The 25,017-nt window shown below is 47.8% G+C and overlaps 1 protein-coding gene across 4 annotated transcripts in view; it reads right to left on the bottom strand.

Moving 5' to 3' along the window:
- Positions 1-323: 323 nt before the first annotated feature.
- CUNH19orf47 (chromosome unknown C19orf47 homolog) overlaps positions 324-25,017 on the bottom strand; it is a 25,906-nt gene continuing 1,212 nt past the window's right edge. The window contains exons 2-11 of one of the 4 annotated variants that reach the window (XM_031385844.1): positions 22,591-22,712; positions 20,257-20,308; positions 17,769-17,856; positions 17,569-17,683; positions 16,551-16,632; positions 10,667-10,804; positions 7,445-7,594; positions 3,663-3,733; positions 1,787-2,141; positions 615-1,121 (exon numbers count right to left, since the gene is read on the bottom strand). In XM_031385844.1, the coding sequence (XP_031241704.1) occupies positions 1,024-1,121; positions 1,787-2,141; positions 3,663-3,733; positions 7,445-7,594; positions 10,667-10,804; positions 16,551-16,632; positions 17,569-17,683; positions 17,769-17,856; positions 20,257-20,308; positions 22,591-22,635 (1,194 nt within the window). In that variant the 5' untranslated portion in view covers positions 22,636-22,712 and the 3' untranslated portion in view covers positions 615-1,023. Of the gene's footprint in view, positions 2,142-3,662; positions 3,734-7,444; positions 7,595-10,666; positions 10,805-16,550; positions 16,633-17,568; positions 17,684-17,768; positions 17,857-20,256; positions 20,309-22,590; positions 22,713-25,017 lie in introns of all 4 variants that reach the window. The other 3 variants (XM_031385842.1, XM_031385843.1, XM_031385845.1) reach the window with 3 other exon arrangements.

The following is a 25,017-nucleotide window of genomic DNA, read 5'->3' as shown; positions in this document are numbered from 1 at the left end:
CGGGGGTGGGAGTGGTGGAAGCTAATAGGGTGTTCACATAAGGCATGGACCTAGTCCCCTGCACACATAAAACCCTGACATTGTGGCACAGGCCTCTAACATGCGAAATCCCATGGAATAGATTAGAGGGTTAGAGACTCAAAGCATGGGCTCAGTATTTAAGAGCATTTGTTGCATACAGGGGACACAAGTTTCGTTCCCAGAGTCCACCAAGGGGCTCACGACTATCCTTAACTTCAGTCTCAGGGTATCCAGCATCTTCTTCCAAGTCTCCATGGGCATCAGGCACTTATGTGCCTAATACATACACAGAAACAAAATATTTATACACACAAAATAAATTTATTTGTAGAGAGACATTCTAAGTCTTCCTCAACTATATAGCAAGTTTGAGTCACCTTGGGTTTCAAAAAAAAAAAAAAGAAAGAAAAAGAAAGCAGCTGGGTATGGTGGAAAAGCCTTTAATCCCAGCACTTGGGAGCTTAGGAGGGGGAGGCAGAGGCAGAGGCAGAGGCAGAGGGTCTCTTCAGAGTTTGAGGCCAGCCTGATCTACATAGCAAGTTCCAGGGAAGCTAGGGCTACATAGTGAGATCCTGTCTCAAAATAAAAGCAAGCTGCCAACAGGAAGAGTGGCATAATGGTGTCATCGATGAGGGAAGCCATAGTGACAGGCACTGCAGCGTGTAGAGAGGCGATGGCTTCACCAAGAGAACTGTCTCCATCATCCCCTTCAGCTCAGGTCCCGACACTCTGGCTCCAGTCCTTCATCAGTGCCTACCACCCACTGTGTTGGTGTGAACTACAGACCTATGACTCCCACTGAAGGAGGGGGAAGGGAACAGTCTGAAAGTCACAAAGATATATCAAAACGGCAGTTGTCTCTCCTCAGCACCTTCCCCTTCCCAATGTCTGCTGCCCACCACCCATCAAACAAAAAGACGGCTAGGAAAGGGAAAAGGAGGTGCCCCAGCTGCAGACCAGGTCGGGGGGGTGGGGATCCCTCCAGCCTGGAAATGAAGGCAGCTAACAGTCTTTACAGGTTCGCCGCCACCGTCGACGAGGGGGCCGCTGGGAGGCCAGAGGTGCAGGAGGGTCGGGCAGGATGCAGCGGACGGTCGGGCCTTGCCACAGGGACAGAAAACAGAAGAGAAATGAAAAGAGGGAAGAGAAGGAGAGAGATAGCACAGCAGGTGGGGATGAGTAAGAAGAGGGAGGGAAGGCGCAGGGTGGGCCAAGGGAGTCCTTCCAGGTGACACCTTTGTGGCGGGAAGTCACAACAGGAGGGCCTAAGGCAGCAGATGCTGCCAACAGGGGTGGACTGCGTGAAAGAAGCAGGGCCCTTGGCTTTGGGAAGAGGTAGAAAAGGGGACTATGCCAAGGCCACAGTTACTGCACAGAGGACAGAGGGCAGGGAAGAAGGGAAAGTCCCAGAGCAGGCCCAGTCAGGCCACAGGAACATCAAAGACCAGGAAAAACGCCTGTGTCCCCGAGTGCTTGGAACCAGCATAAATGCTGGATCGTGCCAAGCCTTGTGGCATCTAGAGCTCAGAGGGATGGCAGATGTGCCCTCAAGAAAGGCTGGAAGGGATGAAAGCAGGAGCCGGCCTGCCACTCCATGCTGCACCCCACCCTGTGTGTGGCTAGAAAGTCCTTCGGCCCAGTCTTTTGAACACGCTCACAGTGCCTGCGTGGTCCATCTGGGCACCAAGGCTCTCGCTGGAGCTGCTCCCCCGGGGCCCTACCAGAGTCCTCTTAATGGCGAACTTGACCTCAGCTGAGGACTTACTCTTGGTGCTCGTGACCTGGCTGTCCTGTGCCTCGGACACAACAGCAGCCTTTCCCAGTCTCTGAAGGATGCTGACTTTGGGCAGGGAATCTGGCTTCTTCTCCGGCCCAAGGCGAGAGGGAAGTGCCAGGCGCCGCAGCTTTGGAGTGGTGGCTGTGGTGGTGGCAGAGCTTGTGGCCTTGGCTTTGACAGTCAGTGCTGGCTGGGGACTGGCCTTGGTTGGGCCTTGTCCTAGTTTCTTCAGGACCCCAGCATACTGCAGGACAGAGCTACTGCTGCTGTCATTGTCACTCTCCCAGGCCAGATCCTCATCCATCTCTGGGGTGGCCCCTAAGCGGCTGAAAACTCCTGTGGGCTATAGAGGGCAGAGAAAAGACAGTGCTCATTTACTCCCTCAGCATGCTAGCTGCTCTGGGCTGGCTTCTAAGAAGTCAGCTGACAGTTCAGTGACATCCTATGAAATGGCGACAGCACATTAAAGGGACCAGAGGCTAGGGCACCAAAAGGAAGACCTGACTATGCCAAGGGACTCAGGAAGGTTCTTTAGGAAACAAGGAAACATCGCTGACCATGGGAGCCCTAAAAGCTGAACAGCTGTGGCTCTATGAAGACAGAGAAACAGGAGTACACTGCCAAGGGCAGGGTGAGCACTGGGAAGGTCCCCAGGTCATTTTGGCTATTCACTTTCTCATGCCTCAGATAGAATCCATGGCCTTATTCACAGCTGGAAAGCACTCTACCACTGAGGCCCATCCCAGCCCCTTCCTTGGCCACTTACTTAGCAGAGAGTTATGAGCCTCAGACTCTAGTCTCAGCCCTGTACCTCAAGCTAGGATGAACAGTGTTGGGGAAAACCACAAGGATCAGGTCAGCCCTGGCCCTGCCCTCCTGGAACCATAGTACAGGAGAAGGACACAGTATCGGAAGGAACTCCACTAATTCTGTGAGCTCAGCAGTCAGTTGAGCTCTGTAGAGGAGAGCATGTCTTCATGGATATTCTTTTCCTTTACTTTTGAGACAGGGGTTACTGGTCTCAAACGTGCAATCCTCCTGCCTTACCTCCTGAATGCAAGGATGACAGGTGTGGGCCAGCATGCAAAGGAGAAAAGCAGGCTAGAGGACGGAAGTCAGGAAAAAGCGAGTCAGGGGAGATCCATGCCTTCTCAGAGACTGCCTCTGAGATCCAAACTCTGAAGTTGGGCTCTCCAAAAGATAGCTGAGAAGAAAAGCATGCCCTGGGCCCCTGAGGCAGAAGTAACAGCCACACCATTTGGACACTCACATAGCTAGGCTTCCAGGCCTCTGCCCCTAAATGTTGCTATCACTATCATGGTAAGATTCTGGGATGTGGAAGATAGGTAGGCAGGTGGCTCCACCTAGTAAGCATGAGACTTTGTCTACCATGCTCGCCATGCCCTACGTGGCCCCACCCCTTGCTGATATCCCACAGTCACCCTATGAACTGGCACTACACAAATTCAGAAACTGGGGTACAAAAGGCTAAAATGGCAAGGCCACACAGCTCTGATGTATTCTCCTAACCACAGACACCATGCCAGGGACTTGGAACATGAAATGCATTCAGCTGACTGGAGGTTCAAGATAGGAGTTGCTGTGGTAGAAGACGCTGAGACTAGTTGACCCATCAGGGTAGAAGATTATAGAAAGAAATCTAGCAGCCAAGTCAACTGGGGCTGGACTAAAAGTCAGCTGAGGAAAGACAAAGGGCAAACAGGAAATCTACCAGCGCCAAAGAATTTCAGAGGTTCAAAACTTGGGAAGACAGTATGTACACCTGGGACATAGATGTGTGCGTGTCGGGAAGCACAGAGTACCAGCATTGCCCACATGAGCTGCTCCAGCAAGCTGTACTCACCTTAGTCCCTGTGGTCGTGTCTGCTTTGGACTCAGCACCAAGGCGATCAAACACAGATGTTCTATGGAGACCTGGGAGGGAAATGGAATCATGAAGCAGCACCTACCTGGTAGTCTCATGGGATCATGTCTAGGCTGACCACAGAGCAGATGCCAGTTAAGAATTGTCCTAGTAGAGGCAGACCATGCGTGGTGCAGGCTTTGCAACCAGACTATTGGTTCTGATCTTCACACAAATACATGGTGAGTGTCAAATCTGGGAAAGATCAATGTGCGGGCTAGTTTCTTATCAATTCAATATAAGCTAAAGTTGTCTACGTGGAGGAAACTTCAATTAAGAGAATGCCTCCATAACAGGGGTTATAGGAAAGCCTGGAGGCATCTTGTTAATGATTTATTTTATTTTATTTTTTGGTTTTTTTCAAGATATGTTTTCTCTGTGTAGCCTGGCTATCATAGAACTCGTTGTGTAGACCAGGCTGGCCCCAAACTTAGAGATCCATCTGCCTTTGCCTCCCAAGTCCTGGCACTAAAGTTGTGTGCTACCACTACCCAGCTCTTCATGGTTTTTGTTTTAAAATCTTAATGATCAATTTTATTTATTTATTTATTTATTTATTTATTTATTTATTTATTTTGGTTGTTCAAGACAGGGTTTCTCTGTATAGCCCTGGCTGTCCTGGAACTCGCTCTGTAGACCAGGCTAACCCCGAACTCAGAAATCCGCCTGCCTCTGCCTCCCAAATGCCGAGATTAAAGGCGTGCGCCACCACCGCCTGGCTTAATGATCAATTTTTAGATGATTCTTAGTGATTGATGGAGTAGGAACCACAAACACCAGGCTGGGGTCCTGGGTTCTATAAGAGGACAGGCTGAACAAGCAAGCCAGTAAGCAGCACTCCTCCATGGCCTCTGCATCAGCTCCTGCCTGCGGGTTCCTGCCTGCTTCAGTTCCTGTCCTGAATTCCTCCAATGATGAGCAGGGATGTGGAAATGAAAACCAAATAAACCCTTTCCTCCCCAACTTGCTTTTGATTATGGTTTCATCATAGCAATAGTAACCCTAACTAAAAGAATGGGTCTCCCATAGCCTCCATGAACTGTGAACTCACTATGTAACAGAGGTTAGATCACTGCTGGGTACTATCACAGATAGAGTTCTGAACCTGCACTTGCTCCTCTCAGGCTTGTGACTGTGGGCATCTGGCAGGATGTGATGGACCGGGGTGAGTCCTCTACTAAATAAAACATTCACTTCAGCCAGGTGGAGGTGGTGCACATTGTTGATCCGAAGCCTTGGGAGCCTGGCCTACAGAGAAAGTCTCAGGACTACAGCCAGGACTACACTGGGAAACTCTGCCTCAGTCAAAGAAGAAAACCCTACATCACCAACATAGTCTTCATCGAAAGATAAGCCCAAAATACTATGGAAACAATCATTAAAAAAGAATAAGCCACCAGCCCAGGCATGGTGGCACATGCCTTTTATCTCAGCACTTTGGAGGTAGAGGCAGGCAGATCTCTGTAATTTAGTGGCCAGCCTGGTCTACAGAGTGAGCTCCAGGACAGCCTGCACTAGACCCTACTGATCCAGGCCCAGTACACTCTAGTTGTAGACAGGGGACTGACTAGAAAGACAAACCTCCCCCTTGATGGCTGAAAGGCACTCTGCAGGCCACTAGGGAGGAAGAGTCATCAGTGGGATTAGCAGCAGTGAACCCTCAACACTAGACTATCAGCCTGCCAGGCAAGGTGTGCTCACTTGTATAACCATGGCATGAAGGTTATGAGGTTAACCAACAGTTCTTTGCTTAGATTTGAGGCCGCTCCACAGGAGGAATACATGCCTGCTGTGGTAAGCCTGGTTGAATGTCTGCAGCTTAGGAGGTCATAGGCCCTAACAGAAAATTTAATACTGCCATTTTGCTAAACAGACATGGTATCAAACTACCTTCTAAATAATCATGTGTAGGGAGATGAGGGCTTTGAAAAGCACTTACTGCTCTTGTAGGTTCAGTCCCTAGCAACCACATGGCAGCTCACAATCACTTGTGACTGCAGCTCCAACTGCAGAGGATCCAACACCCTTTTCTGGCCTCTGCAGGCTCTTACACAAATGAGGTACACATAAACTCATATATATACATACACATAGATAAAAAATAATATTCATTTAAATATATATTCATATATAAAAATATATACCTCATATATTTATATCCATAGACTAGTGCTACTCTCGACTTGGTCAGATAAGTTTCTTGTACAGTGTGTGGCAGTCACTGGAAAGACTCAACTGTCAAAGTGCTGAGAGTCAGTGTGTGTTTTGAGTGCTCAGCCCTAAATCTACATCAACCTCTCCAAGGTTCAGGGCACACACTGCAGAGGAGCAGCAGAAAGGACATAAGAGCTGGAGAAGTACTGTGAAATGCTGCACTCAAGGTTACCCACATAGGACCTGCAGATCAAGCCAACAAGGTCAGTCAGGATTCTGTCTGGCAGCTCCAATAGTGAGAAGAAAAAAAAAGAAGACATGACACAAATGAGATAGGAATATGTTGGAGTTATCTGGCAAGAGTAGGGGATTAATTTAGGGTAGATACAATGAAAATATAATGTATACAGTTTGAAATTATCAAAGAATAGGAGCTAGAAAGATGGCTCAGTAGATAAGAGTACTTGATGCTCTTGTACAGGACCCACATTCGATTCCCAGCACACATGTTTGCTTTACAACCTTACACAACTCCAGTTCCAGGTTCCCAACACACTCTCCTGGCTTTTGAGGGCTGCTGCACGTGTTACACAGATGAACTCACATAAAAGACTAGCCGGGCAGTGGTGGCGCACGCCTTTAATCCCAGCACTTGGGAAGCAGAGGCAGGAGGATTTTTGAGTTTAAGGGCAGCCTGGTCTACAGAGTGAGTTCCAGGACAGCCAGGACAACACAGAGAAACCCTGTCTTGGAAAAAACTAACTGATGAGTAAATAAATACTGAAAGGAGGAAAAAGGAGCCTCTATGTGATGGTGTGCATATACTCCCCCCCCCAGGGAAGGTGTGGCCCTGTTGGAGCAGGTGTGTCACTGTGGGTGGGCTTTAAGACCCTCATCCTAGCTGCCTGGAAGCCAGCTTCTCCTTGAAGCCTTCAGGAGGAACAAACCCTCAGCTCCTCCTGCATCATGCCTGCCTGAATGCTGCCATGTTCCTGTCTTGATGATAATGGACTAAACCTGTAAGCCAGCCCCAGTTAAAATTGTCCTTATAAGAGTTGCCTGGATCATGATGTTTGTTTACAGCAGTAAAACCCTAACTAAGACACTCTTAGGACATATTCACAGTGACTCACTAGGGTCCACAGACACTGCTCCATAGACAGACAACAGCCATAGTATGGGGCCCAGGAAAGGATGTGCTCTATCAGGAGGTTGTAGCAGAACCAGCAGCATGTTCTGAAATGTTACCACCATAAATCCACTACCTGCACAGCCCTCGATGAGCTTGGCCTTGGCTCTCAGTACTGGTATCCACTGTGGTTCTGCCTGTGGCCAGGTATGGTCACTTACTTTCAAGGCAGCCATGACTGTTCTTTTGTCCCTGCCTTCCAAGGACAAAGGAGGACATGTGCCCAGCGTCATGAACTGAATGATGGCAGAGCAGAGGTGAGGGCTCTCTCCCTCTGTGGTCCTGTTAGCGGTTCCCTTCTGAGCCCCCACCTCCTGGGCAGTACCACCACTGGGCAACAGGCTAAGAGATTCCCATCTGCAGCCCACAGAGTCTGTACCTTTTGCTGCCTGCTGCTGCTCCAGGATCTTTCGGGTGCGGGGAGTGGTCCCCTTGGGCATGTGGATGATGTACTTTCCCTCCATCTCAGCTGTGACCCGCCGCCGCTTGGTGGGGACAACCAGGCTTTCCTCCTCCCTGTGGGCCAGAGCTGGTAAGAAGACATGGGGTCAGCTTCCTTAGGGATGGATGTTCTGAGCTTGGGATGAGAGACACCTAGTTATGGTCAGGACAGTTTATCTCTGTTTCTATCAATTCTGAGACAAAGTTTCACTATGTAGCCCCAGGCTGGTCTCAACTCACAAACTTCCTGCTTTCAGCCACTAGAGGGCTGGGCTTATGGGAATGCACCACACTGTCCAGCTGCAGACCAGTTTTTCATCTCCTTACTGGTGTGACTGGCTTTCACGTGCACAATTGCCACCATCGACAGACTGAGCCACTGAGGACATTAGTCATCTGGTATGACTAAACCACAAGATGTGCATGGGATCTGAAAACAGTGATGACTCCCCAGACTCCAGGAGGTATGCCACACCCTGCTTGAACGGCTAAAATGTGGAACCCATGGGAACGGGTGGATCATTGAATCCCTTTAGAAGTGTGGATGCCTGCACTTTTTGACTTTTTGTTTTGTGCAATCACTTTTTAACCAGTAATCAAGGGCCATACTTACTGGTTTGGCATGGCGCAGTATTAAATTATACTCTAAAATATATGTCCTGGGGCTAGAGAAATGGTTCAGTGGCTATAGAGTACTTCCAGAGGATCTGAGTTCAATCCTCAGCACTCACAAGGTAGCTCACAACCACCTGCTCCAAGGGATCAGATACACTCTGTGGTCTCTGCTGACACCAAGCATTCACATGAGGCACAGACATTCATGCAGATAAAACATCCACACTTTACACATAAACCATGTAAAAAATTAAAAAAAAAAAAATGGCATGGCAGCAGAAGCTTTTACTCACTGAGCAATGCAGCCAACCCTAAATTATACTTCTTTTTTGGTTTTTTGTTTTTGTTTGTTTTTTTGGTTTTTCCAGACAGGGTTTCTCTGTGTAGCCCTGGCTGTCCTGGAACTCACTCTGTAGACCAGGCTGGCCTTGAACTCAGAAATCCACCTGCTTCTGCCTCCCAAGTGCTGGGATTAAAGGTGTGTGCCACCACTGCCGGGCTTCTTTTTTGTTTTTAAGACAGGGTCTCACTGTGTAGCCTGAGCTGGCTTGAAACTTGTAATTCTCCTGGCTCAGCACCCCCACCCCATTATTAGGATCAACAGCATAATCTATCACACCTGCTTTATACTTCAACTAAAATAATCCTCTTCAGAGTGTCAGAAGGTAGGCGTGCCCGTCTCTCATCTCAGGGGCACTGTCATTTTAGCTCTCAGAAACTGCTCTAGGGCTGGCGAGATGGCTCAGAGGGTAAGAGCACTAACTGCTCTTCCGAAGGTCCTGAGTTCAGATCATCCCAGCAACCACATGGTGGCTCACAACCACCCATAATGAGATCGGACGCCCTCTTCTGGTGCGTGTGAAGACAGCTGCAGTGAATTAGGCTGGAGCAAGCGGGGCTGGAGAGCAGCCACACACACATGATGGCTCACGGCCATCTGTACAGCTACAGTGTACTCATACACATAAAATCAATAAATAAAATAAATCTTAAAAAAAAGAAAAAGAAACTGTTCTAACTTTCTGTTTCTCTTTTTTGGTTTGTTGTAACTCTAGCTAGCCTGGAACTCTCTATATAAGCTAAGCCAACCTTGAATTCTGAATAATACCCCTGCCTCTGCTTTCTGAATGTTGGACTTATAGTGCGTGCCACCCTGCCTAGCTTTTTACACTTAAATATTTTTATGTTTATAAATTTTTGTGGTCCCAGGGCTTAGTGCACGCTAGGCAAGTGCTCTGACCACTGAGCTACAGTCTAGTCCCAGAGACTTGGTCTTTTCTTTTTCTTTTTCTTTTATTTTTTTGAGACAGGGTTTCTCTGTGTAGCCCTGGCTGTCCTGGAACTCACTCTGTAGACCAGGCTGGCCTCGAAGTCAGAAATCTGCCTGCCTCTGCCTCCCAAGTGCTGGGATTAAGGGCGTGCGCCACCACCACCCGGCAGACTTTTTCTTTTTATGAGACAAACTCATGCTCGAGCCCTAGCTAGGTGCAAACTCACAGCAATCACCTTGCTTACCTTCCCAAGTGCAGATATCATAGGTGTGAGCCACTACACTCAGTAACTGATTTTACCTTCTAGTTCAAGGTGCTTCCACAAACACACACAAGGCAAAGATAAAGCAGAGGCAATGGCAGCAGATAGCCTATGATGGGGACTACTGGGCAACCAGAACATTAAGTCTTCCCCTTGGCCCCCAGGCCTCAGTTTCCATAGGTGCCTTGAGAAATGAGAAACTGGGAATGGGTTGAGCACAGGAGGGCAGGAAATCTGAGTCCCACCCACAGCTTTAAGTCCTGGGCAGCAGATCATCAAACACTCAAGTAGAAGCATGATGCAGGCTGAAGGCCTCACAGGCACAGAGGAGCTGGAGGACTGCAGGCCAGAGGAAGTGCTAGGGCTGGGGTGTGGTTCAGTTGCTAGAGTTCTTGCCTAGCCCGGTAAAGCACTGGGTTCAATAGTCCTAGCACTACAGGCGGTCCCTGCCTGTGACCTGAATATGTACAAGGTAGGCAGGAGGAGCAGGAGTTCAGAGCCACCCTTGGCTACACAACAATCTCAAGGAGAAGTGGAACAGACAGGTCTCTAGTCCATCCTGGAGAAAACCAAGATGCCAGCACTGTCCTTCTAGAAACAGTACCATGGGGCCGGAGAATGCCTCAGTGGCTTAAGCTCAGTACTGCTTTTGCAGAGGATCCAAGTTTAGTTCCCAGCACCCACATCAGACAGCTCACGATCTCCTGTAACTTCAGCTCCAGGGATCCCACTCTTCTTCATGGACACCTGTGCACACATGCATACCCAAATACAGACACATAATTTAGAAAACAAAAACAAAACTTTTAAGTTAAATAAAACAGAGAAACAAAAATTGAACCCCTCAAACTTGATCAAATTCAGAGATCATTGACTTTCTGATGGTCTGTGAAGCACCTTGCCACATTTAGAAGCAACATACACGCATACTCACATGCACACGCACACTCACACCCTCTGCTCATCCATATTCCCCTGCAGCTCTGCCCAACACTTGCCCAAGTGGCCTCACCGGCAGCCTTGGCACTCTTCGCTGCCATCTTGTTGGACACAGTGACAGAGATCTTGGAGGTGCTGTTGTCTGACCGCCGTGTTGGGGTATGGGGTGGAGAGTCATGGTTCAGGCTGTTGGCGATCATTCGAGAAGCCGCTGTGGGAGGAAGGAAGTGAGTCCAGTTGTGCTGGGTGCCCTGGAGAGGGGTCTGGGAAAGGGCAGTAAGGAGGATTCTGGAAGTACAGTCTATGAGTTCTCAACCCAATAGTGTCAGCCCAGGGTGGGGAAGGCCAAGCAGGGGAGTGAATGGAGGAGGACAGCTGTTGTCACACAGTGGCTGCTCTGTCCTCACGATGGCATGCTCAGGAATCTGGAAGGCAGCCTCATCTTCCCAGGAGCCAGCTTACCATGTCCAACTCCTCAGAGAGAACTCCCCCCTCTCTCTGATATCCCAGACTACCAGGACACACAACATGCTTTGTTCTAGCAAGTCTTATGACTGCTTAACAGATTTTTTTTTTAAAAGACCTATCTCACCCTGGGCTAGGCTGACCTGGAACTCATAACATAATTCAGGCTAGCTATTTCACAGCAATCCTCCTGCTTTCGTCTTCAAAGTGTTGGAATTATATGCATGAGCCACCATGTACAGCTTTAGTTTCATTTTTTAAAGTTACTTGAAATTGTAAGAGGCATTTAGGCCAGGCATAATGGAACACACCTTCAATCCAGGTATTCAGGAGGCAGAGGTAGATGGAACTCTGTAAATTCAGGGCTAGATTGGTCTACATGAGTTCTAGGCTAGTCAGGGCTATATCTATATAATGAGACCTTGTTTAGCAAAGAAGGGAGAGAGGAAGAAAAGGGAAGGCAAGAAGGGAGCAAGGGAGGGAGAAAGGGAAACAAAAAAGGGAAGGAGGAAGGGAGGAAAGAAAAAAAAGTACCCAGAAGGGTATAAAAAGGTTATCAATGAGCACTTGAAAGAATAGCAAATGGGCTGGCGAGATGGCTCAGCAAGGAAGAGCACTGACTGCTCTTCCAAAGGTCCTGAGTTCAAATCCCAACAACCATATGGTGGCTCACAACCACATGTAATGAGATCTGACGCCCCTTTCTGGGGTGTCTGAAGTCAGCTACAGTGCACTTACGTATAATAATAAACCTTTGGGCCGGAGCGAGCAGAGACTGAGTGAGTGGAGTTGACCGGAGCGAGCAGAGGTCCTAAAATTCAATCCCCAACAACCACATGAAGGCTCACAACCATCTGTACAGCTACAGTGTACTCATATACATAAATAAATAATTAATCTTTCGAGAGAAAGAAAGAAGAAAAGAAGGAAAGACGGGGGAGGGGGGCTGGAGAGATGGCTCAGTGGTTAAGAGCACTGACTGCTCTTCTGAAGGTCCTGAGTTCAAATCTCAGCAACCATAAGGTGGCTCACAACCATCCATAATGAGATCTGACGCCCTCTTCTGGAGTGTCTGAAGACAGCTACATTACATTAAATAAATAAATAAATCTTTAAGAGAAAGAAAAGGAAGGAAGGAAGGAAGGAAGGAAGGAAGGAAGGAAGGAAGGAAGGAAGGAAGGAAGGCAGGCAGGCAGGCAGGCAGGCAGGCAGGCAGGCAGGAAGACTGGCAAAGCTCATCTATGCTATTGGCAACCAGGGTTGTGGGTACCCTGGAAGGAGACAGTGAGTGGAAGGGGGAGAAGGAGATGCTGAAAGACAGCCAGGCTTGTCTCTGCTTTTGGATGCTGGCTCTCAAGATATACTATACTGAATGCTACTCAGCAGAGCCTTAAATGATTCAGTGCTGAGACTAGAACATAGGCTAAGCACACACTCTAGAACTTACTTACACCCCCAGCCTGCAAAGCCATTATGATTAAACCCTTCTCTATGTATGTGTTGTGGGCTTATTAGAGAAATGAAGCCTGATTCCTACAATCTCCCTTCATCAACACCTTTGGGTGTGCCCTGCCAGTACTGGTTCTAAGTTCAGTCTTGTGACTTCACTTTGGCCAATGGCAAAAGACTCCAGAGGCCTAGTGCTGGGGCCTGTGCTCTACTGCTGTTTTTAGGAACCCTGTGACTCCCTGTCAGAACATGCCTATGCTAGCCTGCTGCATGACGGAAGGCACCAAGTCACCTCTATTATTCCAGCTGGCATCAAGCCAGTAATCACATATGTAAATGAAGCCATCCCTCAACCTAGATGTCATGGACCCACTGTGACTTGCTGAGCTAGATTAGAGCACAATGACCAGTTGATCCATCATAAAACTATGAGAAGTAAATGTGTCTGATTGTTTATCTTTGTGTGTGTGCACACGTGTGTATGTCTATTTACCCATCTTAGTGCTTTGTAAACACTTCTTCCAACACTTTTTGATTGGTTTAAAAAAGAGCTAAGCGACCTATAGTAAAGCAGGAGAGAATAGGCAGGACTTGTGAGCAGAGACAGAACTCTGGGAAAGAGTCAGAGGTAAAAGAATCACCAATGAGACAAGGAGAAAGATTCACCAGCTAGACAGAGAGAATCATATAGGCCAGGATTGAAGGACAGGTAACTAACAGGCTGTGTGGCAGAACTTAGATTAATATAAACGGGTTATTTTAAGTTATAAGAGCTAGTTGAAAACAAGCAAGCTAAGGCCTAGAACTTTCATAATTGGTAAAGAGTCTCCATGTTGTTACCCAAAAGCTGGCAGGCCTAGGAAGTCACGCAAGCGAGGTCTGCCTGCCTCTGCTTCCTGAGTGCTGGGATCAAAGGTGCACAGCTTCTTGTTAAGTTTTATTGTGTTGGGGGGAGGGAACTCACGCGTCACAGAACATGTGTGGAGGTCAGAGGACAAATTTTCAGAGTCAGTTCTTTCCTTTTAACTCCCATGGGTTCTAGACAACTCAGGCTGCAAGGTTTCCATAGCAAGAGCTTTGCCCACTGGGCAATCTCACTAGGTCCCCTTTTCTCCCCCTTCTGTGAAATAGGATCTTACATATTCAAACAACATTACTTAGAACTTTTTTGTTTAAATAGATGTATTCATTTTTATTTAAGGGGTGTGTGTATGTGTATAACCCGTATGGCTCTGAAGGCTGGAAAAGTATGTCAGATCCCCTGGAGCTGGAGTTACAGGTAGTTGTGAACTATTTGATATGGGTTCTAGGAATTCAACTCAGATCCTTTGGAAGAGCAGGACGTGTTCTTAACCACCGAGCCATCTCTCCAGTGCCCTCCTTTGAATTTCTAATCCTCCGGCTACCTCTTTCTGAGTGCTGAGATTGAAGTGGGTATCACAGTGCTGAGATTGTTTAGAGCCGGGGATGGAGCCCGAGGCCTCACATACACTAGGCAGGCACTCTGCCAATTGAGTTCCATCCCAGCCCTGTCTGTTTTTAAAATAGGGTCTCACTCTGTTGCCTAGGCCTTTTAAGAGTGTGTGTGAGACGGGCAGTGGTGGCGCACGCCTTTAATCCCAGTGCTTGGGAGGCAGAGGCAGGCGGATTTCTGAGTTCGAGGCCAGCCTGGTCTACAAAGTGAGTTCCAGGACAGCTGGGGCTACATAGAGAAACCCTGTCTCAACCCTCCCTCCCCTCTCCCCCCAAAAATAAAAGAGTCTGTGTATACAGATTCATCTTCTGACTACAATTCTTCAAAACCCTACACCAACATATGTGGTGCAGCTGCAGCTGTTCATAGGTTCCTACCCATCACCAACATCTATTCCCAACCTATGTCAAAGAGATCCTGTGGCCTTCTGGTGTCAACGCCTGTAAGTGTCCTTCCATGGTTAACTTACTGCTCTCTCTTTTGTTTTTGCTTGGTGACTGTGCAGCTTTAAATGATGCAAGCACTGTGCTAAGGTGCTGAGTGACACTGCACTCCATGGAAGGGCCAGGATGTGCTTAATGGAAAACTTGTGTGGCAGGGCTGGAGAGATGGCTCAGCAGGTAAGAGCACTGAGTGCTCTTCCAGAGGTCCTGAGTTCAATTCCCAGCCACCACATAGTGGCTCACAACCATCTGTCATGGGATCTGATGCTCTCTTCTGGTGCGTCTGAAGACAGCTACAGTGTATTTATATATAATAAGTAAATAAATATTTTTTTAAAAAAGAAAGAGAGAAAAGGAAAAACTTGTATGGCTAACAAGCTTTGTTCTGGCCATGAGTGCAGCAAATCATCCAACAGCATATAGTAAACATGATGTCCTTACAAAGGATGCAAGGGGCCACTGAGAGAGCTCAGTGAGGAGAGACACGAGGTGTGGTGGAAGTAGAGAGCCAGCTTCTACACACTGTTATATAATCAACACTTGTGCCATGGCACGTAAGTACTCCCCAGACATTCACATACAGAATAAATAAATGAAAATAAAAACTTTCTAAAGTATGGTTAGTTTTTTGTCATCTTCACACAAGCCAGAGGCGTTGAGGAAGCTGGGAAAAATGCGTCCATTTGATTGTCCTAGAGACAAGTCTGTGGGGACATTTTCTTGCTTGATAACTGAGGTAGGAGAGCCCACCTAGTGTGGGCAGCCCCATTCCTGGCAGGTAGTTATCCTGGGAGGGCTTCCATACCTGAATAGGTATGATGGTACAATGTTTATTAATCCCAGTACTCAGAGACTCACCATGGCTACATAGTAAGACCCTATTTCAAGAAGGAAAAAAAGAAAAGAGAAGGTAGCTGAAAGCTGGAGAGACAGTAAAAGAGCAGCACTTCTCCATGGCCTCTGCCTCAAGGTCCTGTTCAGGCTGAATAAACTCTTTCCTCCCCAAGTTGCTTTTAGTCATGCTTTATCACTGCAGTAGGAAGCAAAGTAGGCCGGGCAGTGGTGGTGCACACCCTTAAACCCAGCACTCCGGAGGCAGAAGCAGACAGATCTCTGAGTTTGAGGCCAGTCCAGAAACAGAATGTCCAGAACAGCTGGGGCTACACAAACAAACCCTGTCTCAAAAAAACAAAACAAAACAAAAACAAACCCTAAAACACAGATAATGGGCAGAGGTGTGGCTGCATGGAATGGCAGAGAGAAGGACCATCCGCAAGCAACCTACATAGGCTTTGGGCTCCATCCCCAGCACCACCAAAAGAAATAAATCAGTCGTGGTAATTCCAGCAACAAGATGGCCAGCCTGGGCTACACACATAAGACTTTCTCTCTAAAAGAAAGGAAAAAGAAAAGAAAAGGAAAGGAAAGGGCTGGAGAGATGGCTCAGAGGTTAAGAGCACTGACTGCTCTTCCAAAGGTCCTGAGTTCAAATCCCAGCAGCTCCAAGCATCCTGCACCTGTGGCCTCTGCACGCGTGCCCGAGTGCACCCACAACCATTACAGTGGCTCGCAACCATCTGTAATGGGATCTAATGCCCTCTACTGGTGTGTCTGAAGATAACAGCGATAGTGTATTTCACATACATAAAAGAAATAAATCTTTAAAAAAAATAAAAAGGAAGGAAGGAAGGAAGGAAAAGAGAAAGAGAAAGAGGGAGGGAGAAAGACACAGAGGGAGGGAGGGAGGGGGGGGGGAACCAGCAAGATAGTGGATAAAGGCACTTATGGCCAATCCTGATGACCCAAGTTTGATCCCCTCTGATGTCCTGAGTTTGATCCCCCAGATCTAGATGTTGGAAAGAAAGAACCAAGCCCTACAAGATGTCCTATAACTTCCTCAGACATTTTGTTTTGTGAGACCAGACACACACATACACACACACGAATTATAAAAAACTATGAGTGAGAAAGAGCTATATGAACAGGCACTCCTTACTAGCTTATTCTGTCCCTTACAGGGAGCCTCAATGGCTTTGCTTCCACCTCTGCAAACCACAAGGTGGGCTGGCCAGATGTATTCCTTTCAGCACAGGATACAAAGAAGAGACTAAGTAGATGCAACTCACCACTAGAAGCGCCACGGCGAAGCTCGCCCTGGAGGGGACTGGGGTTACAGGGAACCGACTCAGTGGCTGCTTTGCACATGTCCTGCAAATGAGAGGTAGAGGGTGAGCACAGAACAGGAGACCTAGAGAACTGAGCTGTGGGTGCACTCGGGCACGTGTGCAGAGGCCACAGGTGCAGGATGCTTGGAGCTGCAGTTACAGGCAGCTGTGAGCTTCCCAACACTGGTGCTGGGAACTGAGCGTGGTCCTCTGGAGAGCAGCAAGTACTTTATGTCTGAGCCATTGCTCGACTCTGTGCTATTCCACTCTGGGCTAAAAGGAAGCACCCTAGGCTGGTTAGACACTTGCACTTATGACCTGAGCTAAACCCTGGGCCTCTGGTGGTCGAAAGAGAGAACCTACTCCCAAGTCGGCTTCTGACCTCCACATATATATGATCACATATCCACCGCATGCACATCTATCCAATATATATTTTAATTCTCAATCTAAAATTTAAAAAACAAAGCAAAACAAAGCCCAATGTTTTGTTCATCGACTCTCTAGCTGAGTTGATGCCTCTAACTTGAGAAAGGCCTTTTTGCAGGGTCCTGGATGAGGAAAGTTCAAGGTCTGTGTCTAGACATTACTGTATGAGTTCAGGGCATTGGGCATATCAGAAAGCTCGGGGTTTGATTAAGACACTCTGCCTCATTGAGTGACTGAGTGAGGATCATTCCCAACATCAATCATGGCCTCCACATGTACACATACACATGTGAACATGCACCTTCCATCTGAGTGGATAACACACATGTTTGAAGAATGGGAAAAGAAACACAAAATTAAAGTTTCCCTCACTGCATAGAGAAAACAAGGCTCAGAGAAGTCAGACAAATGCACAATGTCACACAGCAAAGTACCAAACCCGCCTGTGAACACTTACCTTCCTTGGCTGCCAGGCCTCCTACTGGCCTCATAGCAGCCCCTCCATCCCCACACTTTCCCCAGGAAGGCAGAGGCACAGAAGAGCACCTACCTGGCGGTGCACCACCTTGGCATGCTTGAGGATGGCAATGATATCACCCACGACAGTCACACCCAGCTCATTCATGATTTCTTTATTAAGATCTAGCAGCATGCTCTTCTGGATCCTGCAGGGGAGGATGGTGCTGAGGCCCCATGCAGCCAGCTCCCACCTTCCCTGCCCAGTTTACCCTGTCCCATCAGCCTCCTCACCGATTATCCACAAACATCACAGCATAATTAACAGCAGGTCCTGGGGGAATGCCGGCTTCCTTGAAGAACTGGATCCACTCAGAAGTGGCTGGGATTAGACAAGACAGTCTAAATTAGAAGCCAGTGCATGCCAGCCCTGCACTGTGGAGTAAGAATCCCTGACTTACTTGTGAGTCTGCAAGCACTGAATCCCCTGACTAGGACTCAAGAGATTGGTTAATGTGCCAGAGCACAATGCTCCCAAGTTCCCACTCCTTTGACCTTGTTCTCTCATGGCTTCCTCCTGTCCTGATGCCTTATCCCACATACCTGGCCTGATAGCTCTCAGCACCTGGCAGTGGGGAGCCCAGGTCCAGGAGCCGGCCCATAGGCCTTAGCAGGGAGCAGCCTCATAGAGAAGTACACACTCTGCCCTTTCCTGCCTTCAGGACTTTGGGCAAGTCAATGCTCAGTGCCTCAGTTTCCTTATCTGTACATTTGTAATAGTACTATACCTCTACCAAGTACTTTCTGGGCACTCAGCACAGGCAGGTCCTAGCACCTGGGATGTCTTAGACCCTCAGGGCAAAAATAAGAAATCTGTCCTCTCCTGGCTGATGTTTCAATACTAAAACACTCATGTCCTCAGGTCCCTGGGCAGACTGAATCTTGACAGCCTTTAATGTTGCTGTTGGCTTTTGTTTTGTTTTGTTTGTTTGTTTTTGTTTTTGAGACAAGGTCTAGTAGAGCTGAGGCTGGCCTCAAACTCATCTGAAGATGATCTTGAACTCCTAATCCTCCTGCCTCCTCTTCCCCAAGGCTGGCGTTACAGGTGTGTGCTGCACCATGCTCAGCTTATGTAGTGGTGGGGATGGGAACTTGTGCAAGCTCTCAGCTGCTTTCCTTCAATCTTTGTTTCTTTGCTTCTCTCTTTCTTTCCTTCCTTCTTTTTTTTTTTTTAAGATTTATTTATTATTATAGATAAGTACACTGTAGCTGACTTCAGACGTATCAGATCTCATTATGGGTGGTTGTGAGCCACCATGTAGTTCCTGGGATTTGAACTCATGACCTTCAGAAGAGCAGTCAGTGTTCTTAACCACTGAGCCATCTTACTAGTCCCTCCTTCCTTCTTAAGACAGATCTCAGCTGGCATGGTAGTACACACCTTGGGAGGCAGATGCAGGAGGATCCCTGTGAGTTTGAGGCCAACCTGATCTACATATCAAGTTTGAAGACAGGTAGAGCTACACAGAGAAACCCTGTCTCAAAAACAGACAGGGTCTCATGTATCCTACGCTTGATTTGAACTCACCAGGTATAAGAATGACCTTGGATTCCTGATCCTCCTGCCTTACTGTGCTGAATCTCAAGTGTGTACTACCTACAAAAGCCCTACAGAGGCTGGTGTCCAAGGAGTTGCAGAATCTCTGCATCAGGCACACACCATCATGTCGTGTATTATTAAGAAAAGGCAAGCTGGTGAGATGGCTCAGCAGTTAAGAGCACCGACTGCTCTTCCGAAGGTCCTGAGTTCAAATCCCAGCAACCACATGGTGGCTCACAACCATCTGTAATGAGATGGCTCAGTGGGCATTGATTTTTTTTTTTTTTTTGGTTTTTCGAGACAAGGTTTCTCTGTGTAGCCCTGGCTGTCCTGGAACTCACTCTGTAGACCAGGCTGGCCTCGAACTCAGAAATCCACCTGCCTCTGCACCCCCAAGTGCTAGGACTAAAGGCGTGCGCCATCACCGCCCGGCTAGTACTCAGGAGTTTAAGGCAGGAATGCTGAAAGCAGCCTGGGTAACAAGCTACATCTTTCTACCCCAAAAACAAAACGAAAGAGCAAGGAAGACAGCCAGGCTGCTGGGAGCCTGGGATCCCAGCACGTGGAGGTAGAGGTTCAAGGTCATTCTTGGCTCTAAGGAGTTTCAGGTTAGCCGGGGTTAGGATGTGGCTATACCTCAGCAAAGAAGAACAGAGGAATTACCTCAAGCTGTCTCCTGACAAGCACAACTAACCTCTGTTGAGGACTGGGCCTAGGATTCTACATGTGGTAGTCTCCTCAATGATTGCCAGGGGCTAGAAAGATGGGTCAGTGGTTAGAGCACTAGCTTTTCTTCTAGAGGACCAGGGTTCAATTCTCAGCCCCTACATGGCAGCTCAAAACTGTCTCTAACTCCAGTTCTAGAGGATCTGGCATCCTCCCACAGACATACACGCAGGCAAAACACCAATGCACATAAAAACAAATCTTTAAAAAAGAAAAACTGAGGCTCTAGCAGGCCAGGCAGGGTGTGCACCCATGGGCCTTACCAAGTTCTGCAGGCCATACTAACTCAGGAGGCCCACTTCAGGAAGAGGATACACAGCCTTGCACAGGCTCCAGCCCCGCCCCCACCTCAGTAGAGCCCAGCTGCTCCTGTCTGTTACCAACCCTCCCCCTCTATCTCTCTAGACCCAAGCCAACCCAAAGGCAGAAGGGGCCCTGTAGGGACACCAGACTCACCCATTGTCACTGAGACCATTGTCTTCCTGGCCTTGACCCTGCTTCTTGGAGCCTGGAAAAGAGAAGCGAAAGGGCCTATCAGTTGCCCCAGAGAGCCTCAGGCTCCCAGGACCGCCGTCAGAGGAACATTCCTGAACTAGGGGGTCAGGACCCAAGAATAGCCTGAAGCAGCAGCTGGCCGGCTGTGATGAGCCTGGGACAGGGCTGCCATCTCAGCTATCACTCTGCTGAGAAGGAACTCAGAGATGGTGTCCTAGTTAGGGTTTCCATTGCTGTAATAAAATGCCATGACCAGAGCAACTTCTAGAGAAAAGGGTTTATTTCATCCTGGAGGGAAGTCAGGGCAGGAACTCAAGGCAGAAACCTGGAGACTGGAGCTGATGCGGAAGCCATGGAGGAGCGCTGCTTACTGGCTGGCTCAGCCAGCTTCCTTATAACACCATGACCACCAGCCCAGGGGTAGCACCAACCAGTGGGCTGGGCACTACCTCAAACATCAATGAAGAAAACGCCTACAAGCTAATTTTATGGAAGCATTTTCTCAACTGAGTCCCTCTTCCCAGACACCCTGGCTTGTGGCAAGTTATAGTTGTTCTTTGCTACTTTGTGGGTTCTCCTTTTTCCCACTCTATTTCCCCAGTTGCACCCACTAACACTAATTAGAAGAAAAACAAGGATAGAGGGAAGAGAGAAAGAAAGAGATCCCTGGATCTAATTTCTTTCCTTTTGTTTCTTCTTTGACCACAGCTACTAACAAACTATAACCAACCTCCCTAAACAACTAACAACACTGACCTCACCTCCTGGGACCCTCAAATTTATGTACCCTCTGAAAATTCCCACAATTCCAAACGTAGGAAACTAAAGCAGGAGGAGAGGCCGGACCACAAAGTGGAGGCCCTTTCTCTTTGCTTATTTGTTGGTATGCTTATAATCCTAGCTGTCCTGGAACTTGCTACATAGACCAGGCTAGACTTGAACTCACAGGGATTGTCTCTGCCTCCTAAATGCTAGGATTAAAGGAGTGCAGCAACCGACCCAGTGTGAGGCCCTTTCTCAAACATTAAGACAGAAACCAGGCATAGTAGTATATGAAATCTCAGCATTCAGAAGACTGCGGCAGGAGGTTTGCTAGTTTGAGGCCAGCCTGGACTGTATAAGGCTTTGCATCAGACATAAAAGATTTAACTGACAAGGAGCTGAGTAACGGGACTTTTGCCTAACACATGTAAGGCTGGGTTGGTCCTCAGCAAAACAAATTACCAACCAAACAAACCAGATTTCCTGAGAACCATCAAAATAGGTAATACTTAAGAATACCAAAGGGGGGCTACAGAGATGGCTCAGCAGGTAAGAGCACCGACTCCTCTTCCAAAGGTCCTGAGTTCAAATCCCAGCAACCACATGGTGGCTCACAACCACCCATAATGAGATCTGATGCCCTCTTCTGGTGTGTCTGAAGACAGCTACAGTGTACTTATAATAAATAAATCTTTAAAAAAAAAAAAAAGAATACCAAAGGGACAAAACCACTGATCCTAGTTGGGGGCAGAGGAATAGGGGCGGTAGAGACAAGGGCAACCTGGGAAGGGGGTTGGGAGCTCATTTTGAAAAAGCTGATCTGCAAAGACTGCGGTGTTAAGTAGAAACCTAGGGGAGGGAAAAATGAGTGTGTGGCTCTTCAGAGAGTATTCCAGGAAAGGGGACACTGAGTCTAGTGCCGTATGCCAGAAACTCCTCTGGTGTGTCTAAGAGACAGACTAGGAAGGGATGGGTGAGAGACACAGGGTACCAGACCCCAACAGGCTCCAAAGAAATGGAAAACCAACTTTCACTTATATGAGCAATTGTTTAAAATTTGTTGAAGAACTGTGGAAGCCTGCCCAAGCTACATAATACATTCAAGGATAGCCTGGGCTAAACAGCAAGACCCAGTCTCAAGCTGGTGAGTAGGGCTAGAGGTGGAATTTAGTTGGTAGAGTGCTCACCTAGCAGACACAAAACTCTGAGTTCAATCTCCAGCACCATACACACCAGGTACACATATCCACAGTCCCAGCACTTGGGAGGCAGAGAGAAGTTCAAGGCTGTCTTTAGCTAGACAGTAAGCTCTGGGTCTAACACCAACCACAGTACAATAGAGAGCTCTGAGACAGTCAGGACATAGCACATACCAAGCACCAAGTAGCCACCAGGTCTGAGCATCACAAAGATGCCTTGCTACAGCCTTACAAGGGAAGACTATTATTAGTCCCATCCTGTCAATTAAAAAGTCACACATGACTCATTCAGCAAGGAACAGTCACTTGTCAAGTGTCACATGTAGCAACTGACCTTTCTAAGATTCAAAAGCAAGTTCTCTCTGATTCTGAAGCCCATGGAGCAGGTCCTCAGGAGTGTTTACTCTGTGCCAGGAAGTAAAAATTTGCACATCTCAGTGGTTCTGCATGATGATCCTGGGAGGAAGAAAAATGAGCAAAAAGAGGAAATAAAGTCAAAGATAAAAAGAGAATGATAGAGGCTGTTGAGATGGCTCAGTGGGTAAGAGCACTGACTGCTCTTCCAGAGGTCCTGAGTTCAAATCCCAGCAACCACATGGTGGCTCACAACCACCCATAATGAGATCTGATGCCCTCTTCTGATGTGTCTGAAGACAGCTACAGTGTACTTATAATAAATAAATCTAAAAAAGAGAGAGAGTAGCCGGGCGGTGGTGGCGCACACCTTTAGTCCCAGCACTTGGGAGGCAGAGACAGGCGGATCTTTGAGTTCGAGGCCAGCCTGGTCTACAGAGTGAGTTCCAGGACAGCCAGGGCTACACAGAGAAACCCTGTCTCAAAAAAAAAAAAAAAAAGAGAGAGAGAGAGAGAGAGAGAATGATAAGCCTAGGAACACACAGCAAGTAAGGCAGGGCCGGGACTTGAACTCAGGTTAGTCCAATGTGTGACGAATGGAGACTGAGTGCTATGAGGTAGGCATAACCAGTCTATCCTTGGAAGGCCTCAGTTAATATGAAACCAGGAGTCCCTAGGGCTGTGGAGTTACCACGGTTAAACTCAATTTCAGCTCCCTAACACCATTTTGGTTTGTTGGTTGGTTTGGTCCCATGGTGAAGCTAAATCTCCTGAATTAGTCAAGCTGGCCATGAATTCACAATTTTCCTGTCTCCACCTCCCAGGTGTCAAGCTTCTTCACTCTACTATTTTAAAAATCCATTTCCAGGGGGCCGGAGACATGAGTTGGTGGTTAGGAGCATTTCTCTGCTCTTGTAGAGGACCCAGTTTAGTTCCAAGCACTCATACAGCAAGGCACAACCATCTGTAACTCCAGTCCCAGGGGATCCAACAGCTTGGGCTCCACGTGTATCAGGTATGTACATGGTGCAAAGTTGTGCAGGCTGGAAAACACACATACACATAAACACAAAGGGATCACCTTAAAAGTTCATGTCCCCAGCTGGGGAGATGGCTCAGTCAGTATTGTGCATGAAGATCTGAGTTCAAATCCCCACCACACACTTTTTATAAAGCCAAGCACTGGGGAGGTGAAGACTGGAAGATCCCTGGAGCTCAGTGGTCAGCCTGTGTGCCCAAGTGGGTGAGCTCCAGGTCCAGTAAGAGACCCTGACTTAAAATATAAGGTAAAGAATAATTGAGTAAGACATCCAACTTTGGCATCTGCAGGCACGTACCACATGCACAGCTGCACGAGCATATACACAAACACAGAGGAATATTTTTAAAAGTCCATCTCATGTACTGACTCTCTGAATAGTGGACACTGACAAAATTAACATTTTAAAAATGACAGCTCTCAAAACTCAATTCTAGAAATACCATTTACAGAATCCACATGCTATGTCCTTAGAGGTCTTACATTCAAAGTACCACGCTTACAGGCTTAGAATCCCAGCCTTTAAGGAGGCTGATGTAAGAGCACCATGCTCTTGAGGACAGCCAAGGCTAAATCTTAAGGTCCTGTCTCAAAAAATCCAAAGAAGGGGTAGAAAAGTGGGAGGAAGTGGGGTGGGGGTGGGGGGAGGGACTTAGACCCAAGCCCTGGTTTCAACACTCCCTAACCCTGACATGGGGCAAGCAGCTCTACTTGCTGGGACTCACCCTCTTGGAGCCACTTAAGGACGATCCCATTGCTGCTCCATTGCTGCTCATCGCAGCAGCAGGTTATCTGCAATCTCAGCACTTGGGAGACTGAGGCTGCCATTTTGAGTTCCAGGCCAGTTGTGCTCCATGGACAGACCCTACCTCAAAAAGCCAAGGGCTGGGAAATTGCTCAGTGGTGGAGTAATTGCCTAGCATGTGCCTGGCCTGGGTTCTACTGCCAGTACTTTAAAGTAAATAGTAAGATAACCTCCTCAAAGGTGACACCATCAAGTCAGACAGCATGAGTTCTGCTGCTTGAACCTGCATCCCACATGGAGAATTGACTCCCAAAAGCTTTCCTAATTTCCTAACACAAATGCATGGACAGGTACATCAAAGGGGGAAAACTGTAAAAGTAAGTAGCTCTACTTTTCTTTGGGGGTACAAGAGGGGCCGGCAGAGAGATGGCTAAGTAGGCAAAGGCCACCAGGCCAAGCTATCCTCCGACTTAACATAGTGTTAATAAAACATGTCATTTAAAAAAACTTTAAAAAATATTAGAGGGGTAGCCGGGCGTTGGTGGTGCATGCCTTTAATGCCAGCACTTGAGGAGGCAGAGGCAGGTGGATTTCTGAGTTCGAGGCCAGCCTGGTCTACAGAG

This window comes from Mastomys coucha, unplaced genomic scaffold (assembly GCF_008632895.1).
Source record: "Mastomys coucha isolate ucsf_1 unplaced genomic scaffold, UCSF_Mcou_1 pScaffold21, whole genome shotgun sequence".
Classification (NCBI taxonomy): domain Eukaryota; kingdom Metazoa; phylum Chordata; class Mammalia; order Rodentia; family Muridae; genus Mastomys; species Mastomys coucha.
Note: the sequence above shows the minus strand (reverse complement) of the source record. Positions and strands in the feature narration are given on the sequence as shown.